General features: G+C 33.3%; 1 protein-coding gene across 1 annotated transcript; it reads right to left on the reverse strand.

Annotated features, from left to right (window-relative positions):
• Window positions 1-458: 458 nt before the first annotated feature.
• Window positions 459-14,111, reverse strand: LOC134694581 (uncharacterized). The gene is made up of 5 exons (XM_063555601.1): window positions 13,610-14,111; window positions 11,820-11,948; window positions 7,492-7,627; window positions 5,885-6,121; window positions 459-926 (listed from the first exon to the last, which is right to left on the reverse strand). The coding sequence occupies exons 1-5, from the start codon at window positions 14,029-14,031 to the stop codon at window positions 750-752; spliced, it is 1,101 nt and encodes a 366-aa protein (XP_063411671.1). The 5' UTR covers window positions 14,032-14,111; the 3' UTR covers window positions 459-749.
• Between the last annotated feature and the right edge of the window lie 9,353 nt (window positions 14,112-23,464).

Below are 23,464 nucleotides of genomic sequence, written 5' to 3' on the forward strand. Positions count from 1 at the left end.
TTAAACAAGATATATCAACAGTAATCTAATACTATATTTTCTTAATATTTTTAAATGTTAAACAAAATACTATTTCTCAACACAGTTCCATACACACAGTCATAAAGTACATGAAGCAGTTTAATTTGCCCACAAGTTCACAATGGAAGCTCCCTGATTGAAATAGTTAACTTCATGGTATGTTTTTACAAAGATCTTCTTTCAACAGCTTTATCCAGAACTTTTATTGACAGCTTTCCAAAGATCTTCTATCAACAGCTTTATCCAGAACTTCTATCAACAGCTTTCCAAAGATCTTCTTTCAACAGCTTTATCCAGAACTTTTATCAACAGCTTTCCAAAGATCTTCTATCAACAGCTTTATCCAGAACTTCTATCAACAGCTTTATCCAGAACTTCTATCAACAGCTTTATCCAGAACTTCTATCAACAGCTTTATCCAGAACTTCTATCAACAGCTTTATCCAGAACTTCTATCAACAGCTTTATCCAGAACTTCTATCGACAGCCTTCCAAAGATCTGTTTTCATCAGCTTTACACAGATCTCTTATCTGAACCTTTTATTGATCAGAAGCTTTCACAGATTTTTAATCAGTAGTCTTTATTGGCAGCTTCTTTCAGTATTTTTCATAATTAATCTTTCATCAACAGCTTCAATCAGTATTTTTCATTGATCTTTTACCGATGTCAAAATACCATATGACACTGGCAGTTTAAAACTTGAAAAGCTCACATAGAAATCTCAACGCTAAGTCATATTATTAAGACATAAAAATAGCTCAATGAGATCATTACGCTGAGATTGCAATAAAATGTCATAAAAGGTACTGTAGTATACTGTGGCTGCATGGTCTTTGGTCAGTTCTTGACCATTTTTAAGCTTCTCATAATGGTCTTTTGATATTACCAACATTGTCAAACTAATCTAAAAAGAGAAAAAATAACAAATTAAAATATATACTATCATCTATCTTTTTTTTCTCATTTAACATTGATTAAAACTTGTTCTTAAAAAAAATCAGTTTAAAACGAATTACTTTTTCAGTATGAGTCATAGTTCAGCTATCACAATATAGTTTAAAACTTCTCTCAATTTATAGTAATTCCATTTTGGCTCTAGGGAAGATATAAGTGAGAAAAAAAGTGATATGTCTATTAGGTATTTGTATTCCATGATGTAACCTACAAAAATCATGTGATCAGACAGGTTATGCAGTATGGGAGTTATTATAGTTGAAGGCCATAAAGTTACCAATTGTTGTTAATATCTGTGTCATTTCATCTCTTGGTGCTCTGGAGACTGATCTCATTGGCAATCATACCACATCTTCTTATTCATATATATGTAACACTCCCAAACGTGTCCTGTCCCCCAAACGTGTCTGATTCTCCCAAACGTGTCTATTCTCCCTAAACATGTCCGTAATATCCAATATTCCCCTAATGTGTCTGATTTTATAACCCCCCGATAATTGTTATTCGCCAAAACGTGTCCACTATTTAACGCCGGGATGTCTCACGTCTTTTAGCGTTAATACATGAATAAAATCAATAACGTTTACAGCATTTCTATAATGGGGGACACAGTTGATAAAATGATCATTTATTAGTATTAGTTGGTTCAATGCTGGTTGTTATTGCAAATTTAATCTGTAACATATAAATCAACTTTTTACTGAAATGGCTTATATTCCAGTTGCAAGTATTATGCTTGTTCAGAGCGCACATACATGTACAAACAATTCTAGTTCAGTTGGATTAAGCGTTTGCCATAGGATAACACCAAATTAAATTGAAATATAATATATTCAGGTTAAACTATGCCTATACATAGTGTTTAAAGATGTCGGTCTTATTTACAAAGCTTGTATTTTAAAACAATTACACAAACAAAGCAAGAAAGCCAAACAAAGTTTTACTTTGCAAGCATTGGGAAATCAGCTGTAATCCGCGAATACTGCATGGTAGGATTTTAAAAGAATTGACTTCCTTTTTTTCAACAGTTCTGATATTTTAAAAGATGTTCAAATCATAAACGGGCTATCAGGTATTTTAATAAATTTTAGATTTCCAGCATCACTACTAAAGTGAAGACATACAAACAAGAGTCATACATTTTTTGTAAGTCCAGTGCCAAATATTTGAACGATATCATATTAACAATAAATACTATACATGAGGCCTAAATTTTTTTACGATTATTCGGGATAAACCTTAGTTAAACTTAAAAATCTAAAGAGCCAGTAAAGACAATTCTTTTTTAAAACTTCACTAAGACAATGTAAGAAACTATTTGATTCTCTCAAAAAAACGGAAAAAAAGCTCTCAAATTATAAACTGGTAGTAAGGTTTTTTATTATGAATTTTTAGTTTCGAGCATCACTTAAATACATGCAAACAAGAGACATTACTTCCAGTGGCAAATATTTCATGTATGGACAGGACGACAACATACTTTGGATAAGTTATATAATGAAATGCAGAAGAATATTTGCCGGAACTCTTGGATTGTACCTTAATTATTCCGTAAATTTGGGATTAGGCCTTAATGAATTGTGTACAGTTATAAGAATTTACACTTTACGGTTTTTAGGTATTTACACTAATCGTAACTCGGAATTAAATTATATTTTTTTTGGAGCAGAAAAGAACAGTTTTATTTTTAAGGAATATCAGTCATTGTCAGTGTAACAATCTTTTAGTTCCCTTTATATTATAGGACAAGTTTGGGGGATTGGGCACATTTGACGGATTGGGCACGTTTGGGTGTTTATTAATCAAAGCGCTGTAAGCGCTGTAGGCAGTTAATCAAAAACCAAGTCAAATGTTATCATGAAAACTGTGGCAATGTTGCTTCAACATTAATCATTCATTTATAGTAAATTTATGTTATTCTAATGAGTTAATTATTAAGGCAACTAATTTATATGTAATCAAGGTTTCAAAAGCAATGCATATATCAATGTATATTTTTATGGTGAGTCTGCAGTGATACAAGTTCGCAATGATTGCAGTTGTTCTATTTGGTAGTTAACATTGGTTTTAGTTGACTGCTAGAAGTACAAGTTGAGGTCTGACTGACTGGCCCATATTAAATGTAAATGATTTGTTATTTTGTCCCATGCATGAATATATATATGGTTTAGGGGTGGGGATCTCATCGGTTTCCAAGTTCTCAAACAGGAGGGGAAGGTTGACACTAGGGACTCCCCCTTTATTTCATTCAATTAGCTATATTGGCCCAGACATTAATGTATATATTGTTTTACAGTTGGGATCTCAACTGTTTCTAAGTTTTCAAACAGGAGAGGTGGGGTCACCACAGGGACTTCCCCTATATTTCATTTGATTTGTTATATTGTCCCATTCATGAGTATATATGGTTAAGTGGTTTAGAGGTGATGATTCTTGACCATTTCAAAGTTCTCAAACAGGAGGGTGTACCGTGACCCCAGGGACTCCCCCTTTATTTCATCTGATTTGTTATATTGTCCCATTCATGAATATGTATGGTTTTGGGTTGGAGATCTGGGCCGTTTTTAAATTCTAAAACAGGAGGGATGGGGTGACCCCCAGCGACTCTCCCTATATTTCATTTGATTTTTCATATTGTCACAAACATGAATACTTATGGTTAAGGGGTGGGGATCTCAACCGTTTCCAAGTTCTCAAACAGGAGGGTGGGTGACTCCAGGGACAACTCCTTTATTTTATTTTATTTATTTTATTGTCCTAAACTTGAATACCGGAAAATGGTTTAGGGTGGGGATCTTGACCGTTTCCAAGTTATTAAACAAGAGAGGGTAGTGTGGCCTTCAGGACGCCACTTCTATATCATATGATTTGCTTGCATTCAGGTATTAAATAATATAGTTGCATTATTTGTGAAAATAAAGTAAGAAACTTCCAGTGACTTTAATTGACCCTACAAAATTGAGAAAAAAATACCCCTTTAAAATTGCCGTCATTTGTTTACTTTAAAAGCATTATCATCATTTATCACTGATAAAGAAAATTCAAACTGTATATTGTTAGATACACTGTTCCCAGCTGTCACATTGTATTGTATTTTGACATTAAAATTTGTCAAAAAGTATTAGTTTTGAATGAGTATAAAATATTTTCTGCTGAACATTTCTTTCTATAACATATATCTTTTGCTTTTCAATTCTAGTGTTTATATTCATTTACTATGCATAGATGTATTTTGTCACCTGTCTGGATTTTTTTGTAGTTGACCGCCAAACTGGGAATTACCCTTATCCGCTTCCGAAATCGGATCCGATATTGTAAAATTTTGTCTTCACGGCAGCCATTTTATTGTGTTTACAATGTCGTTTTTGTCAATCTACATCTACATCTACATAATACTTCTTAACTTCAATATGTTGAAGATTACAAGAAGGCACATGCTAGGGAAACAAATTAAAACTAAACATATTTACAATAATTTCAAGAAAAAACATTTTTTTTTTTAAATTTTTGTATATAGTTAAAAACATGGTTTGATTTAGCAATACATATGTGGTTTTGCACCAGACTTAAAAGCTTCTAAGTCTGGGCTACAGGCTACTTGGTATGGTAGGGTATTCCACAACCTTATTGTTCTAGGAAAAAATGAATACAAATGATAGTTTGTGATTTCACATTTGTCTGGGTTAAAGGACATGAGCCATTCTTGCTCCCATTGTTCCAGTTTATGTAGGTCTGATTGAAGGGTGTGACAGTCATGTAATGATGAGATTGTTAGATACGATTTTAGTCGATTTTCTGTATAAAGCTAGCTGTTGAACAAAATAAACATCCCTGTCATGAATTATAATGATGAAAATAAGTTTTTAGATCGTTTATTTGGAGACTGTTGTGAAAAGGTTTGCAAAGTTATTTCTTATTTTCTATAAGTGGAAGGTGACTCCGTCGGGCGTACATTGTACATATAGCTACATGTAGAAACCAAGTCGAATTTTCGCGTGCTAAAGTGGAAGGTCGCGGACCTCGGACCACCGCTAATTTGAACCCCTGCCTAGAAATTGAAAAGATATAAATTTTCGTTTTCTAATTTGAAATTGCCGCCAACAGCATGAACAGTTGAACTTATTACATAATAGACTACTGACGTTGTACTACGTATTGATGACAAACAATATTTCTACGACTTTTACAATTTGGGAAATCTTAACTACTTGTCTTTAGAGATTTTCGGCGATTAAATATTTCATACATTTGTTCTTTGACATCTTAGCCAAAAGCTCAGGGGATAATAAACTACACAAGGATTCCTAATGTGCTCTACTTCCTATGTGCAACTTCAAAACTTTTGGGAAAATCGACGATCATTTAAGGTTTTTCTGGTCATATTTTTTTTAACCCAGAATGTAAAGTATGAAAAAACAGTCCAATAAGTTATAAATAACATAGTAACCAGCTAGATGATAACAATGGCACGTATTTCAGCATTTATTGGGTAAGACACAAATCCAGGGTGCTCGCATAAGGCAGCTTTACTGCCTAAAAAATGGACACATTTAGGCATTTAAATAATACAAATGACACGCTTTGACGCCCTTTTTACAACTAGACATGTTTTGCAGTTCAGTGACGTCAATGTGGACACGTTTGGGAGTTTCGGACACGTTTGGGGGGAAGGACACGTTTCTGAGTGTTACATATATATTGAATGGCCCAAATGTTAAAAATTATATTTACCCTAGTTCCATCAACTAACATTTCTGGAATCAAATATTCTTCACTAGTGTCATGGTATTTGACGTTTATAATATATGCTCTTGTGAAGAGTTGTCTCATTGGCACTCATACCACAACTTCTTATTCATATATATATATATATATTGAATGACTCAAAATGTAAACCAATATATTTACCCTAGATCCATCAACTAACATTCCTGGCATTGAGTATTCTTCACAAGTGTCATCATACTTGTCCCTTATAATATCATGCAAGTCAACTAGCAGAGCTCCAGCATGTCTGCCTTTCAATCTATCTTCTACTGATGTTCTGGAATATCTAGAATCATCATCACCCGAAGTCTCCGTCTCTGAATCACATTTTTGCTTTTTTCTACTAGGTTCTGAAGTTTCTTTTGGTTTATTATTCATCTGAAATGGATAAACTGTTACAATTATATACACAAATGTGACCTATAAAATAAGAATGTTTTACCTGGTTAGTAAAATGTGAGGAGCTACATGAGGGGTGTCACATGTGGAGTAGGATCTGCTTACCCTTCCAGAGCAAATGAGATCACCCTCAGTTTTTGGTGGGGCTCGTGTTGCTTAGTCTTTAGTTTTCTATGATGTGTCTTGTGTACTATTAAATGTCTGTTTGACATTTTCTTTTTGAGCCATAATGGCATTGTCAGTTTATTTTTGATCTATGAGTTTGAATGTCCCTCTGGTATCATTTGTCCCTCTTTTATTTCTGGTTGGGTTTATTAAAAGGTAAAATGAAACTTTTTCTCTTAAATCTCCTTGAGAGACAACATAAGATTTCTATAAAAATTTGGAACATTTTGTGATCATTGTATAATGTAATAGCTGAACTGTGCACAAATATGTGTAATTAGCAATTGTGAATTTAGAAAAACTGCATGAAAAAAAGTAAAATTGCAAGCTTTTGGTTGTCATGTTGTTTCGCCAAATCTATCATAAAAGTAACAATTTCACAATAATGAAAAAGGAGTAGGTTGGTCTACCGTGCAGTAAGGACCGATTTTTGCCTCAAATTTCAGGTTCATCTGACGAAAGATTTTGACCACTTTTTAAACACTTAAGTGTCTATTTCATTTGATTCAAATAGTTTATGTGACAGATTTTAACTGATTTAGTCATAAAAAATGATCCGATTCAAGCTCAAATATGAAAAATCTACCAAATTATGCCGGGAAATGTCACTTTCTAGATGTTTTTTGTCAAAAATGAAAGTGGCTGCATCCTTGTTCATCCACAATCTTTATATATGTTACGTATTATCATCAAATACAACTTACACTTCAATATTAAGGATGAACATGAAAGCGGCCACTTTCGTTTTACACGGAAAATTAAACCGTCTAAAATTTAATTAAAATGCTAGAATTGTTGAGATTTCAGTAATTTAGCATGACTTAATGGTGCTACTACCAATAAATAACTAAAAGTTTACATTTTAACAATTTTGAACAACTGCTATATTTTGGGGCCAAAAAGGGGTCTTACTGGACCTACTCCTTAGAAACTTTTAGAATTTACAGTATTTTCTTTCTTAAAAGTCAGATAGATTGTTATGTCAGTCACAGGTTCAAATGTACAAGTAATCTTTATTTCCTTGAAGAAGTAAATAATGATAAACATGTACTTACTAGTAAACATTTTTGAATTGATGTTCTTGACCTTTAAAAAACTTGTATAGTACATCATGTATGATGTACATGAAATTAAAATCATACAAGACTAACAAAGAGAGACTTTTACAATTTTATGTGTATTACCTGAACTACACAAAAAGATGACCTAGATTTAGAAAGATCAAAGCCATATTTATAGAAACGAAGATCTGGAGTGGATGTCAGATTAAATCCTGGTTTTCCTAAGAAATTCTCCCAACAAGATCGTTCTGGATGATTGCTGAAATGTTAAAGTGAAAATCAAAACCATTTATATAAAGCATATATGTATATATATCATGTATATATATAACATTTATAAAAGAGGGGCGAAAGGTACCAGAGGAACAGTCAAACTCATAAATAAAAAATATGCCATGGCAAAAATACAAACAGACAATTAATAGCACGCAAGAAACAATGTAGAAAACTAAAGACTGAGCAACACGAACCCCACCAAAAACTGGGGTGAATCTCAGGTGCTCCCAAAAGGTAAGCAGATCCTGCTCCATATATGTGGCTCCCATCGTGTTACTTATGTTATTACAAATCAGGTAAAATATCCCATTATCAAATATATCTATACTATTAAACGAGAAGACCTCATTTTTGGTGTCGCTTCTCCTCCTTCCAAAATAAATTGATCATTGGGACTGTATGTCCTATAGGTACCATGTATAGTCGCATTTGTCATCCATTTTTATGATTATTCAGTTTCGGTTATTTTGGGAGAAAAACGGAAAAAAAGAAGTCCGGATATGTGTCCGTCATCACCCCGGCTTTTATTCATTAACAACTTCCTCTTCCGTTTATATTTCCAGAAGTATCTATACTATTAATTAAACGAGAAGACCTCATTTTGTGTGTCGCTTCTCTTCCTTCCACATTAAATCAATCATCATGCCTTTGTGTCCTATAGGTCACTTTTGTCATCTATTCAGATTGCCCATAATTGGGGCATACACATTTATTGTTAAATGGGAAAATAGTGATTTGGCAATTGAAAGTAAGGTAGAGATTAGAGGGTGGCAGGACCTTTTTCGGGGCGTCGAGATCGGGTGTTTTTAAGCTCGGGATTTGGGGATTGATCCTTACGAGATCCGGGAGTATAGAACCACAACTATTATACCTCCTTAGAGAGGAAAATTATTTTTCGCGTTTACCTACATGTAAACTACGATTATACTACTTTAATATATAGAGACTCTCTGTATTCTGTCATTGAATTTCAAAAATCACAACTCTTATACTTCCTTAGAGAGGACAAATATTTTTCGTGTTTATCTACATGTAAACTACGATTATACTACTTTAATATATAGAGACTCTCTGTATTCTGTCAGGGAATTTCTATGTTAGTATTGAAAGTCCCTGATTCTGTTTACTGTTTTCTTTGAAATGTTTACTATTTAAGGGGTCAAACCACTTGCATATATATATAAAAATAAATAAAACATGCTCAACTTCATCTAAAACTACCTCGACCAAAAACTTTTACCTGAAGTGGGAGAGACGGACGGACGGACGGACGACCGAACAAACGAAAACGAACGCACGGATGCACAGACTAGAACACATAATGCCCATAATTTGGGCATACAAATTTATTGTTAAAAGGGAAAATAGTAATTTGGCAAAAATGAAAGTAAGGTAGAGATTAGAGGGTGGCAGGACCCTTTTCGGGGCGTCGGGATCGGGTGTTTTTAAGCTCGGGATTTGGGGATTGATCCTTACAAGATCCGGGAATATATTTTTCGATTTTGGGATATTAATTTCAAAAATCACAACTCTTATACTTCCTTAGAGAGGACAAATATTTTTCGTGTTTATCTACATGTAAACTACGATTATACTACTTTAATATATAGAGACTCTCTGTATTCTGTCAGGGAATTTCTATGTTAGTATTGAAAGTCCCTGATTCTGTTTACTGTTTTCTTTGAAATGTTTACTATTTAAGGGGTCAAACCACTTGCATATATATATTAAAATAAATAAAACATGCTCAACTTCATCTAAAACTACCTCGACCAAAAACTTTTACCTGAAGTGGGAGAGACGGACGGACGGACGGACGACCGAACAAACGAAAACGAACGCACGGATGCACAGACTAGAACACATAATGCCCATAATTTGGGCATACAAATTTATTGTTAAAAGGGAAAATAGTAATTTGGCAAAAATGAAAGTAAGGTAGAGATTAGAGGGTGGCAGGACCCTTTTCGGGGCGTCGGGATCGGGTGTTTTTAAGCTCGGGATTTGGGGATTGATCCTTACAAGATCCGGGAATATATTTTTCGATTTTGGGATATTAATTTCTGTTAATTCGGAATCTCGGTATTTCGTGGTTTTAAGCCCGGGATTTCGGGATCAGGACAGGACCCCTCCGATCGACAATCCCTCAAATTAGCCTTATTCGGTATTAGTCATTTATACATGATTCAAATTCTGCCTTTGGCATGTTAATAAGGCTCTCAAAAAAAAGTACTGATGGATTGTCATAGAAGCATTTTTTTACACTAATAAGGGTACATATATAAAAAGTTACATTTAGTTCATGTTTGAAACGGTGTAATTTTTTAATTTGATTTGACTTTTACCAAAAGAAGCATTTTGCAAAGGAGAAGTATTGTGGTCGTAGGCCAGAAACACGAATATAACTGAATTTAACAGAAAGGAAACATATCGGACTTTGGAAAAAGGCAGATACCTTTTATGTAATTCTCCGTACATAATATCTTTTACAAAAAATCATCCTACAACAGTTCACAAGCTGTATATGCCCGCGATTTCGCGGGTGTGTTCTAGTATATAATAAAACAAACAGTTCACATTTTTTTCATTATGTTTAATTTTTTTCATACTTCAAATAATATTAGCATGATTAGTATATAAATTAGAGGGTAACTGTTGAGACAGATTTGAACTGTATGTAGATAAGAATACTAGTTGTTTATGGACAAATGCATGTTTAACAACTGCCAAATTCTGGATGTGCTTGTTGAATCTTTGCCAATTTGGAAGCCTGTAATACTGTCATGACTATGGTTGTCATTAGTTAATATCTGTCATATTTGTTTCTTGTACTGAATTGCTATATATTAGATTGGTTTTCTTTTTTCTTTTTGTATTTTAGGGAGGTGGGGCCATTTTGCAAAATTTAAAATTTGAAATTAAACAAGTAAAATTGTCACACAGTCACTAAAATGTACTTATAAGGCAATACATGTATCCTTTAAAGAATAACCAAGAAAATCTTCCAACTTATTTCATTTTGAATGGGGTCATTTAACATGTTTAATAAGTGTTAATAACAACACAGGGAGATAACTCTGTAAAATCAACTAAACATTTTAATTATGTTGTGTTGTTAAGGGAATATCATGAATATTTTAAAAGTATATCAAGCTTCTCAACAATCAAAATCAAAAATATAGTCAAACTGCTATATAACCAACTTGTAATTTTTCTGATAAAATGGTTGGTTCAAGTTTTATGAGCTTTTTATATTTTTGACAAAGAGTCAAGGTAAATAAGCACTTTGTCAAAATTTTATGAAAATTAAACGAGCCAAATTAATTTAAGTGAAGGTGTTGGTTACACCCTTAAGAGGGAGCAAACCAAAGGACTGTGATGGTTTATCATTTCTCCCTAAAATAAATTGTACATTACAATAATCCTTTTATCCATTAGTTCAAGAATTGATCCAAAGGAAAAGGCAGAAGTATCTTTATTTCTTGTTTTGAATTACTATAAATTAGATTGTTGAAATTCTCATTTCTCAATTAAGAAAAAACAAAAGGGATCATGCATGGCCACTGAACTACGTCAACTTTTCAGGCTTGAAAATATGTGAATAGATCTGGAAAACAACAGAAATATCATGAATATATGATAAGGTCAATATAGATCTCATAATTCCTTCACTGTCATCTTTCTTAAAATGTTCTTGGTTGTGTTTTTATCAACCAATTTTTCTCTTTTGACTCTTTGGTAATTCAGTTGTACATTTTTTTTTTTTAACACACACCACAAGAAACCCAAACAATATAGGAAAGGGTTACATTTTTACCTACACTATATACGAAAAGATATATATTTTAAAATTGTACCAATGATATATATCATTGGTACATTTTGAAAATATATCATCATGAATGATAATGGAAAGAGGGGGGTTAAAGGAAACCCAGCAGCACCCCTTTCAAAAAAGTATTGAAGTGATTTTATTGTACCTAAAACTGACATTAGTATGAATGTTAATAAAACATCACAAGTACAGTACAGTAACATGAGTAACACCTATGCTTATCTTTCTATATTTAATATAAAACCTACTATGGCATCAATAAATAAACTTCAGCAAACCATGACACTAGTTCTGTACAGTACACCTATGCTTATCTATCTATATTTAATATAAAACCTACTATGGCATCAGTAAACAAACTTCAGCAAACCGTGACACTAGTTCTGTAAAAAGTGTACCGTATTCTGGCTCTTCCATGGAAGCTTTGTCACACAGAATTTCCAAAAGTTGTATGAAGTACTGCAGCGATCTGAAAATAAAAACAACATTCTCAATCTTAATAAATTATAATCATGATAATCATGATAATAGAGGAGTAAGAGGACTATTGTTAGCTGTGTAATTTTAAAATAAAATCTAATTGCTTTGGACATGTTGAAGTAGTTGATTTAAACCATCATCATAATCATGATAATGCCGGGTTCAATTCACAGTGACAGTATTATTTAATTTATTTGATACCAATTGATTACTTGTTTTATGCAGTCTTTTATGCTATTGTTTCAGAAAAAGGGAGAAGGTTTGGATCCATTAAAACGTTTAATTCGCTGAAAATGTTTGCACCCGTCCTAATTCAGGAATCTAATGTACAGTAGTTGTCGTTTGTTTTTTGTTATTTATACGTGTTTCCCGTTTCTCTTTTTTTTTTGATATAGATTAGACCGTTGGTTTTCCCGTTTGAATGGCTTTACACTAGTAATTATGGGGTCCCTTATAGCTTGTTGTTCTGTGTGAGCCAAGGCTCTGTGTTGAACATGTTGAAGACCGTACATTGTTGACCTGTAATGGTTTACTTTTTTTTTAAATTGTTATTTGGATGGAGAGTTGTCTCATTGGCACTCACACCACATCTTCCTATATATATCTATTTGAACAATTGCTGAACATGCTGAATAATAGTTGTTTTCCATTGTTTTATAACTGTTCATCATGTTCATGTTAATCTGATATATAATACTGTGTACACATGTACATGATGTATTAACCCTAGCTGCCTTGTCATGTTTGACAAATTATATGCTTGTTTGACATGCTCTATACCATTGTAGACTAACATGTTACACGTCTTAAGCCAGATTTTTTAATGCTATTAAGTCATGTAAGTTTACAATGTTTAAAATCTGTGGGAAGCTTTACTTATAGAACCATGGGTAAATTATAATTTTGAGTTTGGTTAAATGTGTGGACATATAACATTCTTTTAAAGAATCCAGTCCTTAGCAAGGAAGAAGAAGAAGCGCTGTCAGGTGGATCATGGTGATCACCTGCATGTTAGTAGAGGGTTAGTAAATTTCATGTGCAGTTCTAGACTGAATTATCTGTCGTTTAAAAGCTTTTTATTTTGGTTGGTGCTTTTGTAACAACAAAAAAAAAGCTTTTGAACGACAGATAATTTGAACTAGTCCTGCTAGTGGAGTTCATGATGTTTCATCTACTACATCATGTACATTGAAGCTATCAATTGTCACTCAGACACCGGGGATGTCATCTGATTGATGTTGATGTTGTTGTATTTCATTGTTGTTCTTCAAAATGCATCAGGAAAAGTTCCAGTGTGCAATAAATTCTTTATGATACTGTGCTGTCACTGCATTGATCAGCAGAAACAAAAGGAATAATGTTAAATGAGGGGTGTAAAGGGTGGGTATCTGCATTGAAGAACGCAAAATAAAATTGCCATTTCAAACATTTTTTGGTCAAAATGTAGAAACAATTTCAAATTTCTTGCACTTTGATCTGTTTACCAATTATTCGAAACATGATGAATAACAAACCTTTTCATGGCTGCTTAGAAATAAAAATGCCATATCATGTTGCACTAACATAATTCTTTACCACCATGACCACCCTCTAAAACATGTTAAACATTGTTAAAATATAACCTAAAAGTTTGATTAATTCAATACATACATCTGACAACTATGGAATGCTGTAGACATAAACAATTCCTGCTTTATGTCTGTCAAATGTTGTTTTATTCTAGAAGCATAAAGTCTAAACCCATCAAGACTCTCAGAAAAGGTTAGAAACCTCTTCAAGTATTCAAAGTACTGCATTTGAATGTCTGTTAAAGCAATGTTTATACCACCTCTCTGGAACACATCTGTCCCACTTATAAGATGTTCGTAAGAGATATTATTTTTTTTCTCAACTGTTTGTGTCGTCCATTCAGAAACAAATGGTGTGACATACACTTTGTCAGTGCTACTTTCCTTACTGCTACGTTTTCGGCCGTTTGCGTTTGACTTAATCATGAATTCGCCATTTTCACTATCTGAAGATGATTGTGATAGACCAACATCTAGTTTTAGTAGTTTTCTTGCACTTTGCATGTTCAACAATTAAGATTTTGATTATTTCACTGAAATTGCGACTCACAGTACTGGGGAAAGACACTACATAGGTAGTGTTAATAATCTTCTCCTTTCCTATGTAGATTCCTCCGATATTGGAGCACACACAAATGCCTTCCCTGGATGCGCCAATGCTGGTTGTCATAGTTTCGTAATCTTTTCATAATTTAGTAAATAAATCTTCCTCAATATCATAATAAAAATAATATTCGCTGCGCTTCTGATTTTTTTATATTATATCTATACATTTTTTCTACAATAGTTTTGTAATGATATTGCTATATAATCTGATCAATGTTTACGTTTATAGAGATTCCGCCTATCTTATCTTGATTGACAATTGAACAGTTACATGTGCTTAAAGTTCATTGACTTTATCTATGACATCTATATATAACACACTGGGGTTTTATTATGGAACGCTATGGAACGCCATAGCTGTCTTATGTGTCTTTTGTATTGCTTTTCTATTATAAGATGGTGCTTTTTTATTATAAGATGGTGGTTTTCTATTATAAGATGGTGCTTTTCTATTATAAGATGGTGGTTTTCTATTACAAGATGGTGGGTTTCTATTATATACATATATAACTTTATTTCCTCTATTAAAGAGATTTGGTGTACATGAAATATATAAATTACAAAATTACAAAAAAAAAAAAAAACACAAAGAATTAAAGTCACTGTTTAAAGTTAATATGAGAAAAAATTAGCACTGTTTATAATATCGATAACGGAAACATCTTCCACCGATTGTAGAAATCTCTGCAGATTTTTTCAACGTGACGAACACAAGTCTTAGAAAAAAAGGTAATTCATCATTTTCTAATTCATATGACGTATTGCAAGAGAGAATTGTTGTTGTGAATTCATGTGCCGAAAGACTGTCCATAAAAACACTGAACTGAATGGGATTAATGTTAATAATGTCTTGCCATAAATCATCTCTTTTGTCTTGAATAAAATCACAGGATACTAGTAAGTGTTCAACGATATTCAGGAAGAACTTTCCACATTTGTCGCAAAGTAAATGTTCATCTTCATAACGTACTATAGAACATAAGTCAATAACATACTTGGCGGAGGCACGAAGTTCGGGAAACTGTTTCGCAATTGTACATGCTTTATGCGGTTTGATTGCAGAATGAATACGTCTAAACATATAAAAGTCATTATCGCATGAAATTCGGTAAGACCACCATGTTTCTTCACTTGCGTTTATATTCTGATTTACAATAACTGACCAAAGTTTTTTTGATGGGAAAGAACCAGTATTTGCAAAATTGACAATATAATCTGTAATGTTATATTTTTCGGCTGCTTTATAGATGTCAGGTATAAAACCAAGTTGTTCTGGAACACAGTTATGTTTGAATTCCATAAGTCTGCTTATCATTATTCGTTTTGGTAATGCAGAAGACTTTAACCTACATAGTCTACCAAAAAATAAAAGTTTACATCTGTTGATAATGCTTTCAACTGAAAACCAACCTAGAAGACTTGTACATTTATCAGAACGGGTTCGTTTTGGAAGTCCTTGAATGATTTTACACACAAATCTGTGAGATCTTTCTAACATCGTAATTTCTGTTTGAGTCAAATTGTTCCATAACTCACAACCATATAGAGCTTTGCTGTAACATATTTGAAGTATTATCTTGGAACACGTCAAAGGATTTAAAATTGATGGATGAATTCCAGAATTTAGAACTGAAAGAGCAGTTGATCGCAACACTCTACAAGCATTCAACGTCTGGTCCATTGATCTAAATTTACAGTTCAAAAGAATACCGACATGTTTGGCAGACGTCACGAGTGGTATGATGTCATCATACAAAGTGAGATTGCTTGTAACATTCTTGTTCTTCTTTGAATAATGTAAGACGTTGCTTTTAGTCGGAGAAAACTTGAATGCCCACTCTTCGCTATATGTCTGACAAATGTTAATAAGTTGTTGCATTCCTTTTTCTGTTGTTGAGAGTAACGCAATGTCGTCGGCTTGAACAGAGCTGCTTACACTGATATCTAGAAGAACGCATCCCAATTTAGAATCTTCAATGTCACACAAAAGATCGTTTATGTATACTAAATATTACAGAGCTGATAAGACGCCACCTTGGCGAACGCCTCGTTTTAGTTCAAACCAACGAGATAGCCTACCATTGAACAGTACAGAACTACGCATCTCACTGTACATTTCATCTATGAGCAGCCATAAATCACCGGTAACTCCATATTTATACAGTTTACATAACAATGCATCATGCCATACGGTTTCGAAAGCTTTCGTGCTGTCTAAAAGAACAACTATAACATCGCTGTTACGTTCAATATAATGACGAATCGGTTCTTGTAAGTTAAATGAAGCGTGTATACTTGATAATTCCTTTTGGTATGCCATCTGAGATTGATGTGGAAACTTTATGTGCAAGGAGTCGAATCGAGAATAAAGAGACGTTTCGAATATCTTAGCAATACAACTTGTTAACGATATACCGCGGTACGAATTGGGATCGGTTTTGTTTTTATGTCCACCTTTGAATAACGGTATAATTACACTTGTTTTCCAATCTAGAGGAGTATAACGTGTTTGTATTATCAGGTTGAATAGATTGCATAAGTGTTTTTGCAATGTTTTACCACCATATTTCATATGCTCATATGAAACGTTGTCTAAACCTGTAGATTTGTTGTTACATAAACATTTACAAATGTTGTAAATTTCTTCAAACTCAAATGGGTTGATTGGAACTTTGATTTCCTTCTGCGTTTGTCGTATTTTATTCACTTCAAGTTTTACCACATTTATGTTTGCTGAATTTGTTAACTAGCTATCAAACTGAAAAATGGATTCAAAATGGTCCGCCCATGCTTCGCATATTTCACTTTCGTTTGTATGAGTTACTCCATTTAAATTTAGTTCACGACAAAAAGTTTTCTGTTTACGTCTGCTTTAATTTTAAGACCGACCATACATATCTTTGATCATTGTCGATAGACTCTTCCATTCTGTTGGCAATGTTCATAATATGTTCGTTGTAAGCTTTATCCCTTTCATTTCTGAAAATCCGTTTTGCATGTTTGTAATCAGCAAAGAACTGATCGCTTCTATTGTGAATTTTTCCGTTCAGTATCCATAAACTGCGCTTATTTAGCATTGTTTTGTGTGATAGATCTACGACTTTCGTCCAATAAGGCTTTATATGTTTCACAAATTGCTTATGTGGGAGTGTTTCCTTGTCAGCTTTTTGAACAGCAACTATAATAGTCTTATAGTAGAGCTCGATATCTTCTTTGGTCGTTGGTAGTGACGGCATTTGAACAGACCATAAAAATTGCGAGACTGCAAATGAAAAGTCGTTAACTGAATTCGTTTCTAACGCTTTGGTCCACGATACTTTGTCAGCCATAACACTTTCGTATAAGTTATCACTATCAGCATGACATTGTTCAATTAGTAAAGTACACGCGATAGGCTTGTGATCAGACACGTTAAAAATGCTTTCGTCTGGGACAAACACATTGTAAATATCACGTGTATTTTCGTTATTTGTGACTATGTGGTCTATCCCTGTTTTAGGACCATCCTCATAAGATTGAAATGTACATACCGGACCTTTGGCAAAGTCCTGAACATGTAATGATATACTGTTATTGTCAATAAGGAGACTTTCAAGAAGTTGACTACGACGATCCTGAGAAAACGAATATCGTGGTCCACCAATCTTGCAGTTGAAATCACCAAGAATATACACCGTCCCATGATTCGAATACGATTTGTATATGTCCATTAAGTATTCAAGTTCATTAACAAATGCTTCGTTGGGTTGTGTAATTGCTGGTAAGTATATAGACAGAAAAAATATGCTAGGTAAATTAGGAAGTTTTAGTTCGATACCACATATCCTATTGCTATCAATTACTAATTCAGTGACATACGGAGATAAAGTTTTAGATACCATAATCGCAACACCTCCACGGGCGCTAAACCTGTATTTTTCAGGGCAGTGTTCATCTGCGCATTTTCCAAATACTAAATAGTTTTGTTTATCGATTGAATTAAGGAAGTGGAATTGTGATTTTCTCAGCCAGTGTTCAGATAAACAAATAACATCAATCTTATTATCATTTAAGAATTCTTGTAGATACGGTACTGCGGACATAATTCCGCGACAGTTCCAACATGCTATGTTTAAAGACATTTATGGATGTTCGGTCTTTGTAGAGAGAAAAACTGACCATGGAAGCCATTCTTTTAGAAAAATACCTTCAGGCCAAAAAGAAGGATCCCGTATTAAGCTTTCACATTGAGCATCGGTATTAAGTTGCGCAGACGCTGTTCGTCGATTTTGTTTATCAAAATATCTTAAATGTGTTACATTAACACCTCCTGCAGCGAGATATTCACGCATAGATTCTTCACATAAATTGTGTTTGTCGATACCACCTACGTAGAATCTGGATACACGGTGTCTTGTCTTTTTAACAAATCCACGAAAATTGTCAACAGTTGTGGGATTACACATGGAAGTTGGCAAATGCACTTGTATATTTGTATTTTGTTCATTTCCTGATATATTGTTGTTGGTGTTCTTGATTTTATTTTCTATTGAAGTAGACGGAGCTGGATTAACAACATTACTTTGTACATGTATGTCTTTGACTAAAACGGACAACTTCGTAACATCAGAGGATCTGACGTGTTTTGTGTGTGAGCCAACTACAGAATTGGAACGTTCATTAATGGTATTCCTTTGAATTGGCTCTGTGGACTGACTCAAATCGGATTCAATCACATTGTAATTATCTAATGCTACAGCTGAAGCTATAACTTGTTTAGATTTAGATTTTAGAATGACTGCGTACGATTTTGTAGACTTGTCAAGGACTTTGACATCTTTCTCGGTGTTTATGATACGTTTTCGCAAATCACTATGAGAACAACAATCAATATTTACTTTTTTGAGTTCATCGTCAAATTCTTTCAGTTTATCACTCATGATCTTTGTTTTTGTTTTTAGACTGACAACGCCTTGCGCTCGTGTATCACTTAGCTGGTTAATTCTACATGACTCAGATTTCACGCTTGAACGTAGTTCGTTAACGTCTAGTTTTACTGTTGTAAAGTCGTTTTTTATTTTGTTTACATCTGTCGTTAACTGTTGAATGCTGTTTTCGTATTCATCAAGTTTGTTTCGGAAAGTTCCTGAACTTTTTTCAATTTCTAATTTATTTGATTTGCAGATCATTTCCGCTTCGTGTGTAACGACACTCATGTTGTTAACTGTTTTAGCTAGGTTTTCGTTGTTATCTCGTAAGGATGAAATTTGATTCTGAAAGTTCCGTAACCGGTCATTGTTTTTTCTGGTTAGCATTGACCATATATGCAGTTGCTTGTTTTCTCGTACTAATACAGAGACGGTTTTATTCAGATATTCGATTTCCTGAGTGTAGTCGCCTTTCAATGTATTCATTTCTCTTTTTATGCGCACGAGAGTCTCTTTCAGACACAAGTTCTGAGAAAAATCGCTGGAATGTGTTTGGTTATTTTCATCTGTTGTAGACATTTTTCGGGCACTTTGTGTATGCGAACGAGTATTAAGTGTTAATCTTAAATCTTCCGTATATTCTCCGAGTTATGCTAAATAAAGCGCATAGCAATCGCTACCAAGTTTGTTTTCAACTGATTCACCGTTAGGTTTTCTAGGATAAAGACGCTTTTTAAGAGTTGCATTCAGGTATGGAAAGTTATGTTGACATTTTGCAATTTCCAGAAGTGCGTAGCGAATGTCGTCAATTTCACAATGTGCGTTTTGGCATTTATCAATGAATTTAGACACAAAGCTGTCTTTAGGTAAGGATAAAAGTTCATCTTGGATAAATTTTATTATCGATTCTGTTATGCTTGTATCGTTCCTTATGTTGCTTGTGTTGGAAGGAACATCTATTATAATGTTTGTTTGTCTTTGTGACGAAAGAAGATCATCAAAAGGATCAAATTGACTATCTATAAAACTCAAGTGAACAAGTAGATCGCTGGGTCTAAGTTCCGTTAGATTATTCATGATATATTAGATATGTTGTGAATCGCTGAAAACAGTTCACAGTGATCTGATTTTGAAAATCAATACATGTTTATGAAGTAATATCTGTTGATGTTTTTAAATTCTTTTTTATCAATATGGTGTTGTTGAATGTATGGAATGATCTCACCAAATTCTTGATCTTTGAAGATGTATGAAAACTGTCCTTTTCTAGAATAATAACAAGAGCACATTAACAACACGTCCTTCACTAAGGGACATAATCCAATATAAGATGGTGCTTTTCTATTATAAGATGGTGCTTTTCTATTATAAGGTGGTTTTCTATTATAAGGTGCTTTTCTATTATAAGGTGCTTTTTTATTATAAGGTGGTTTTCTATTATAAGGTGGTTTTCTATTATAAGGTGCTTTTCTATTATAAGGTGCTTTTTTATTATAAGGTGCTTTTCTATTATAAGGTGCTTTTTTATTATAAGGTGCTTTTCTATTATAAGGTGCTTTTCTATTATAAGGTGCTTTTTTATTAACCCCCAGGGGTATAAATGTGCATTTCATTAATAAATGAATAAATAAAATAAATTAATAAAAACTTTGAGCTCAAATTATTGACTTCAGTAAGTTCACCAGCACACTAGAAGACCTGATAGATAAAATATTTATTACATGTATTTAATTAAATTACTATCTAATTTTGACAACTGTCGTAATCACCAATCAAGCAAATAATCATGTCATTTAAGTTTTCACACCTGAGACATCAAATACATTTAATTGAATTAACTTATATAATCAGATGGCAATCAGAATCCAAACAAAGATTACAGTGAATTGAACTTTTTATTAAAGAATACAAAACTGGCTCTCTCTTTTTTTTAAAGATAAAACTAGATAGCTGACATGGATTAAATTAAAGTGAGACCGCCAATCTGCCGGTATCAAATCATTTGAAAAAACAACAACAATGTATTCCAATATGACCTTTAACATCGAAGGAGTAAACTTGCATTCAGTCGTGTTCAGACAATTTACAATAGAAAATAAAGGACGGGCATCGAACACAAAGTTAATCTTGTATAATACTGCACTGTCACTAACTAGTCTGTCACTATATTTAAATTCAAAAGTGAGGCAAAATATATTCATCATTCGGTGAGGGGTCTGGCGGTCGCTCAAGACCCCCAGAAGCCTTGAAAAAATACGCAAAATCGTGCATCCCGAGAGCTTCTCGGACTCTTAGGAGGCACATTATTTGCAGTCCTTTCCCTTGGAACCTCAGTCTCCAAAAACAACAAAACACCAGCCAGGTTAAAGACATCAGCCAAGTTGAAAACACCAGCCAAGTTAAAAATACCTCAGTCAAAACAGAAAGGTTGTATAAACACCGAAATCTACTAAGATTGAGGTATGCTGATAATGGCAGTCAAGATCATCAGATACTTCTTACTGACAGTCAACCTTCTGTGAAGAAAGAAAATCCTGTTAATATATTTAAAACCAAAGACCTAAAATACAATTATAGATGTGCGAATCTCTTCATGTATCATATATGTCTCTGTTAAACACATCGGCGAATGTGAATTTAGTCCGGTCAACTTTTTTAGCACTATAAATTTATATTTTCGTATAATTTGTTTTTAAATCTCACAGATTCGCGAATTACTTGGACAAATATTGTCAAAGATATTAACACTTGTTGACGTCAGTAAAACAAATTATTGTTTCTTCATAAAACTATTTCTGGAGATATTCCTAATTATATTGCTGCTGATATCTTGTCATATACAAACACTAATGACCAGTATGGTCTGAGAGAAAAAAGGGAATTTAAAACTCCTCAGTGTCGAACCACAGCCTATAAAACAGTTTTATTCCACACACTCTTGAAAAGTGGAATTCACTTGATGGAGAAGTTAAAAATATGTGAAGCTTCACAGGATTTAAAAGAAAACTGAATGAGGACATAAGTCCTTGTCCTGTTTTCTTTTCCACTGGTTCACGTAAAGTTAATATATATCCACTGCCAATTAAGAAATGAGGCAAGTGATCTAAAAGATCATCTCTTCTGTGATGAGGGGGGGCAAGGGGTTTCACTGTTATGCTGTTATGGGGCATTTTAGTTCTTTGTTATCTGTTATTCTGAATATATATTTACTGTTAGCTGTTATTGTCTTATTCTTTGTTAGCTGTTATAAGACTATTTTCTATTTTGTTATCTGTTATTGTGAGAATCTATTTGCTGTTAACTGTTATTGAAAATTGGAATGTTAGCATTTTGACAGCCAATCTTTCGTAGAAATAGAAGATAATTGAAAATTGTGATTTGAATGGATAATAGTCTCATTGGCACGCTTACCACATCTTCTTACAATATATATCTATTGGGGTCGTTCGCCCTGTATGTGCAGAAGAATTTCAGTAACATACATCACACACACATATAAAATCAATTGGACCAAGGACCATTCCAGTATATTATAATAATCCTTTGTAATAAATTCCATTGTCTGTGAACATGTAGCAATTTGTACAAATTATAATTCGCTTATTACTTGTACAATAACTTATAGATCTTATAGTATGGATTTTGTTATAAAAAAAAAGCATTGGTACACCCTATAGATTTTTTTTATTCAATGACCACACAATACTCTTTATGTTGTACTATTACACCACTGTCCCTGATAAGGGGAGGATTGGAGCCTGGATTCAGTGGTTGTAGTTTGTTACTGTGTTACTAATTTTCTCGTTCCTTTTTTGTGGATAAATTAGGCAGTTAGTTTTCTCCTTTGAATTGTTTTACATTACTAAGTGGTGTGGGTTTGAATTATGGATTTGGGAATTATACAACATCTTTTTCTTTTAGCATTTATATTAAAAGTGATACTCCCTCTCTTTTCATTTACATGAAAGAGAACCCTGACCACCATATTTTTTAAAAGCTTTTTAACTGCTTCACATGGCGAAAATTGAAGCTCAGACACCAATGATGCAAATACAGATGTGACGTAAATACCCTTTTTAAAATCATCATACAGCTTCTCCAATGCTGTACCCAAATTTTCCATATTCTATAATTTCACATAAGAATTGATTTTCCTCTAAGTTCAGTATTTTTGTGTGTTTTATTTATTTAATTTTTTATACATGATTGGTGTTTCACTTGATGTCATCCAAATTTTCACAACGTCCAATTTTTATTATACTATCTGAATTGTCACTTGAGTCAATTTCTATTATCAGAATAACCATAACTGGCATGTGTGTTTCAGTTACATGTCCTGTCTCCACTGATCTGGGTATTTTTGTGTTCTATAAGTAAGTTTTATATTGAGGTCATTTAAAAAAATACATATTGTGTGTCAACAT

The sequence above is a fragment of the Mytilus trossulus genome, chromosome 13 (genome assembly GCF_036588685.1).
Source record: "Mytilus trossulus isolate FHL-02 chromosome 13, PNRI_Mtr1.1.1.hap1, whole genome shotgun sequence".
Taxonomy (NCBI): Eukaryota; Metazoa; Mollusca; class Bivalvia; order Mytilida; family Mytilidae; genus Mytilus; species Mytilus trossulus.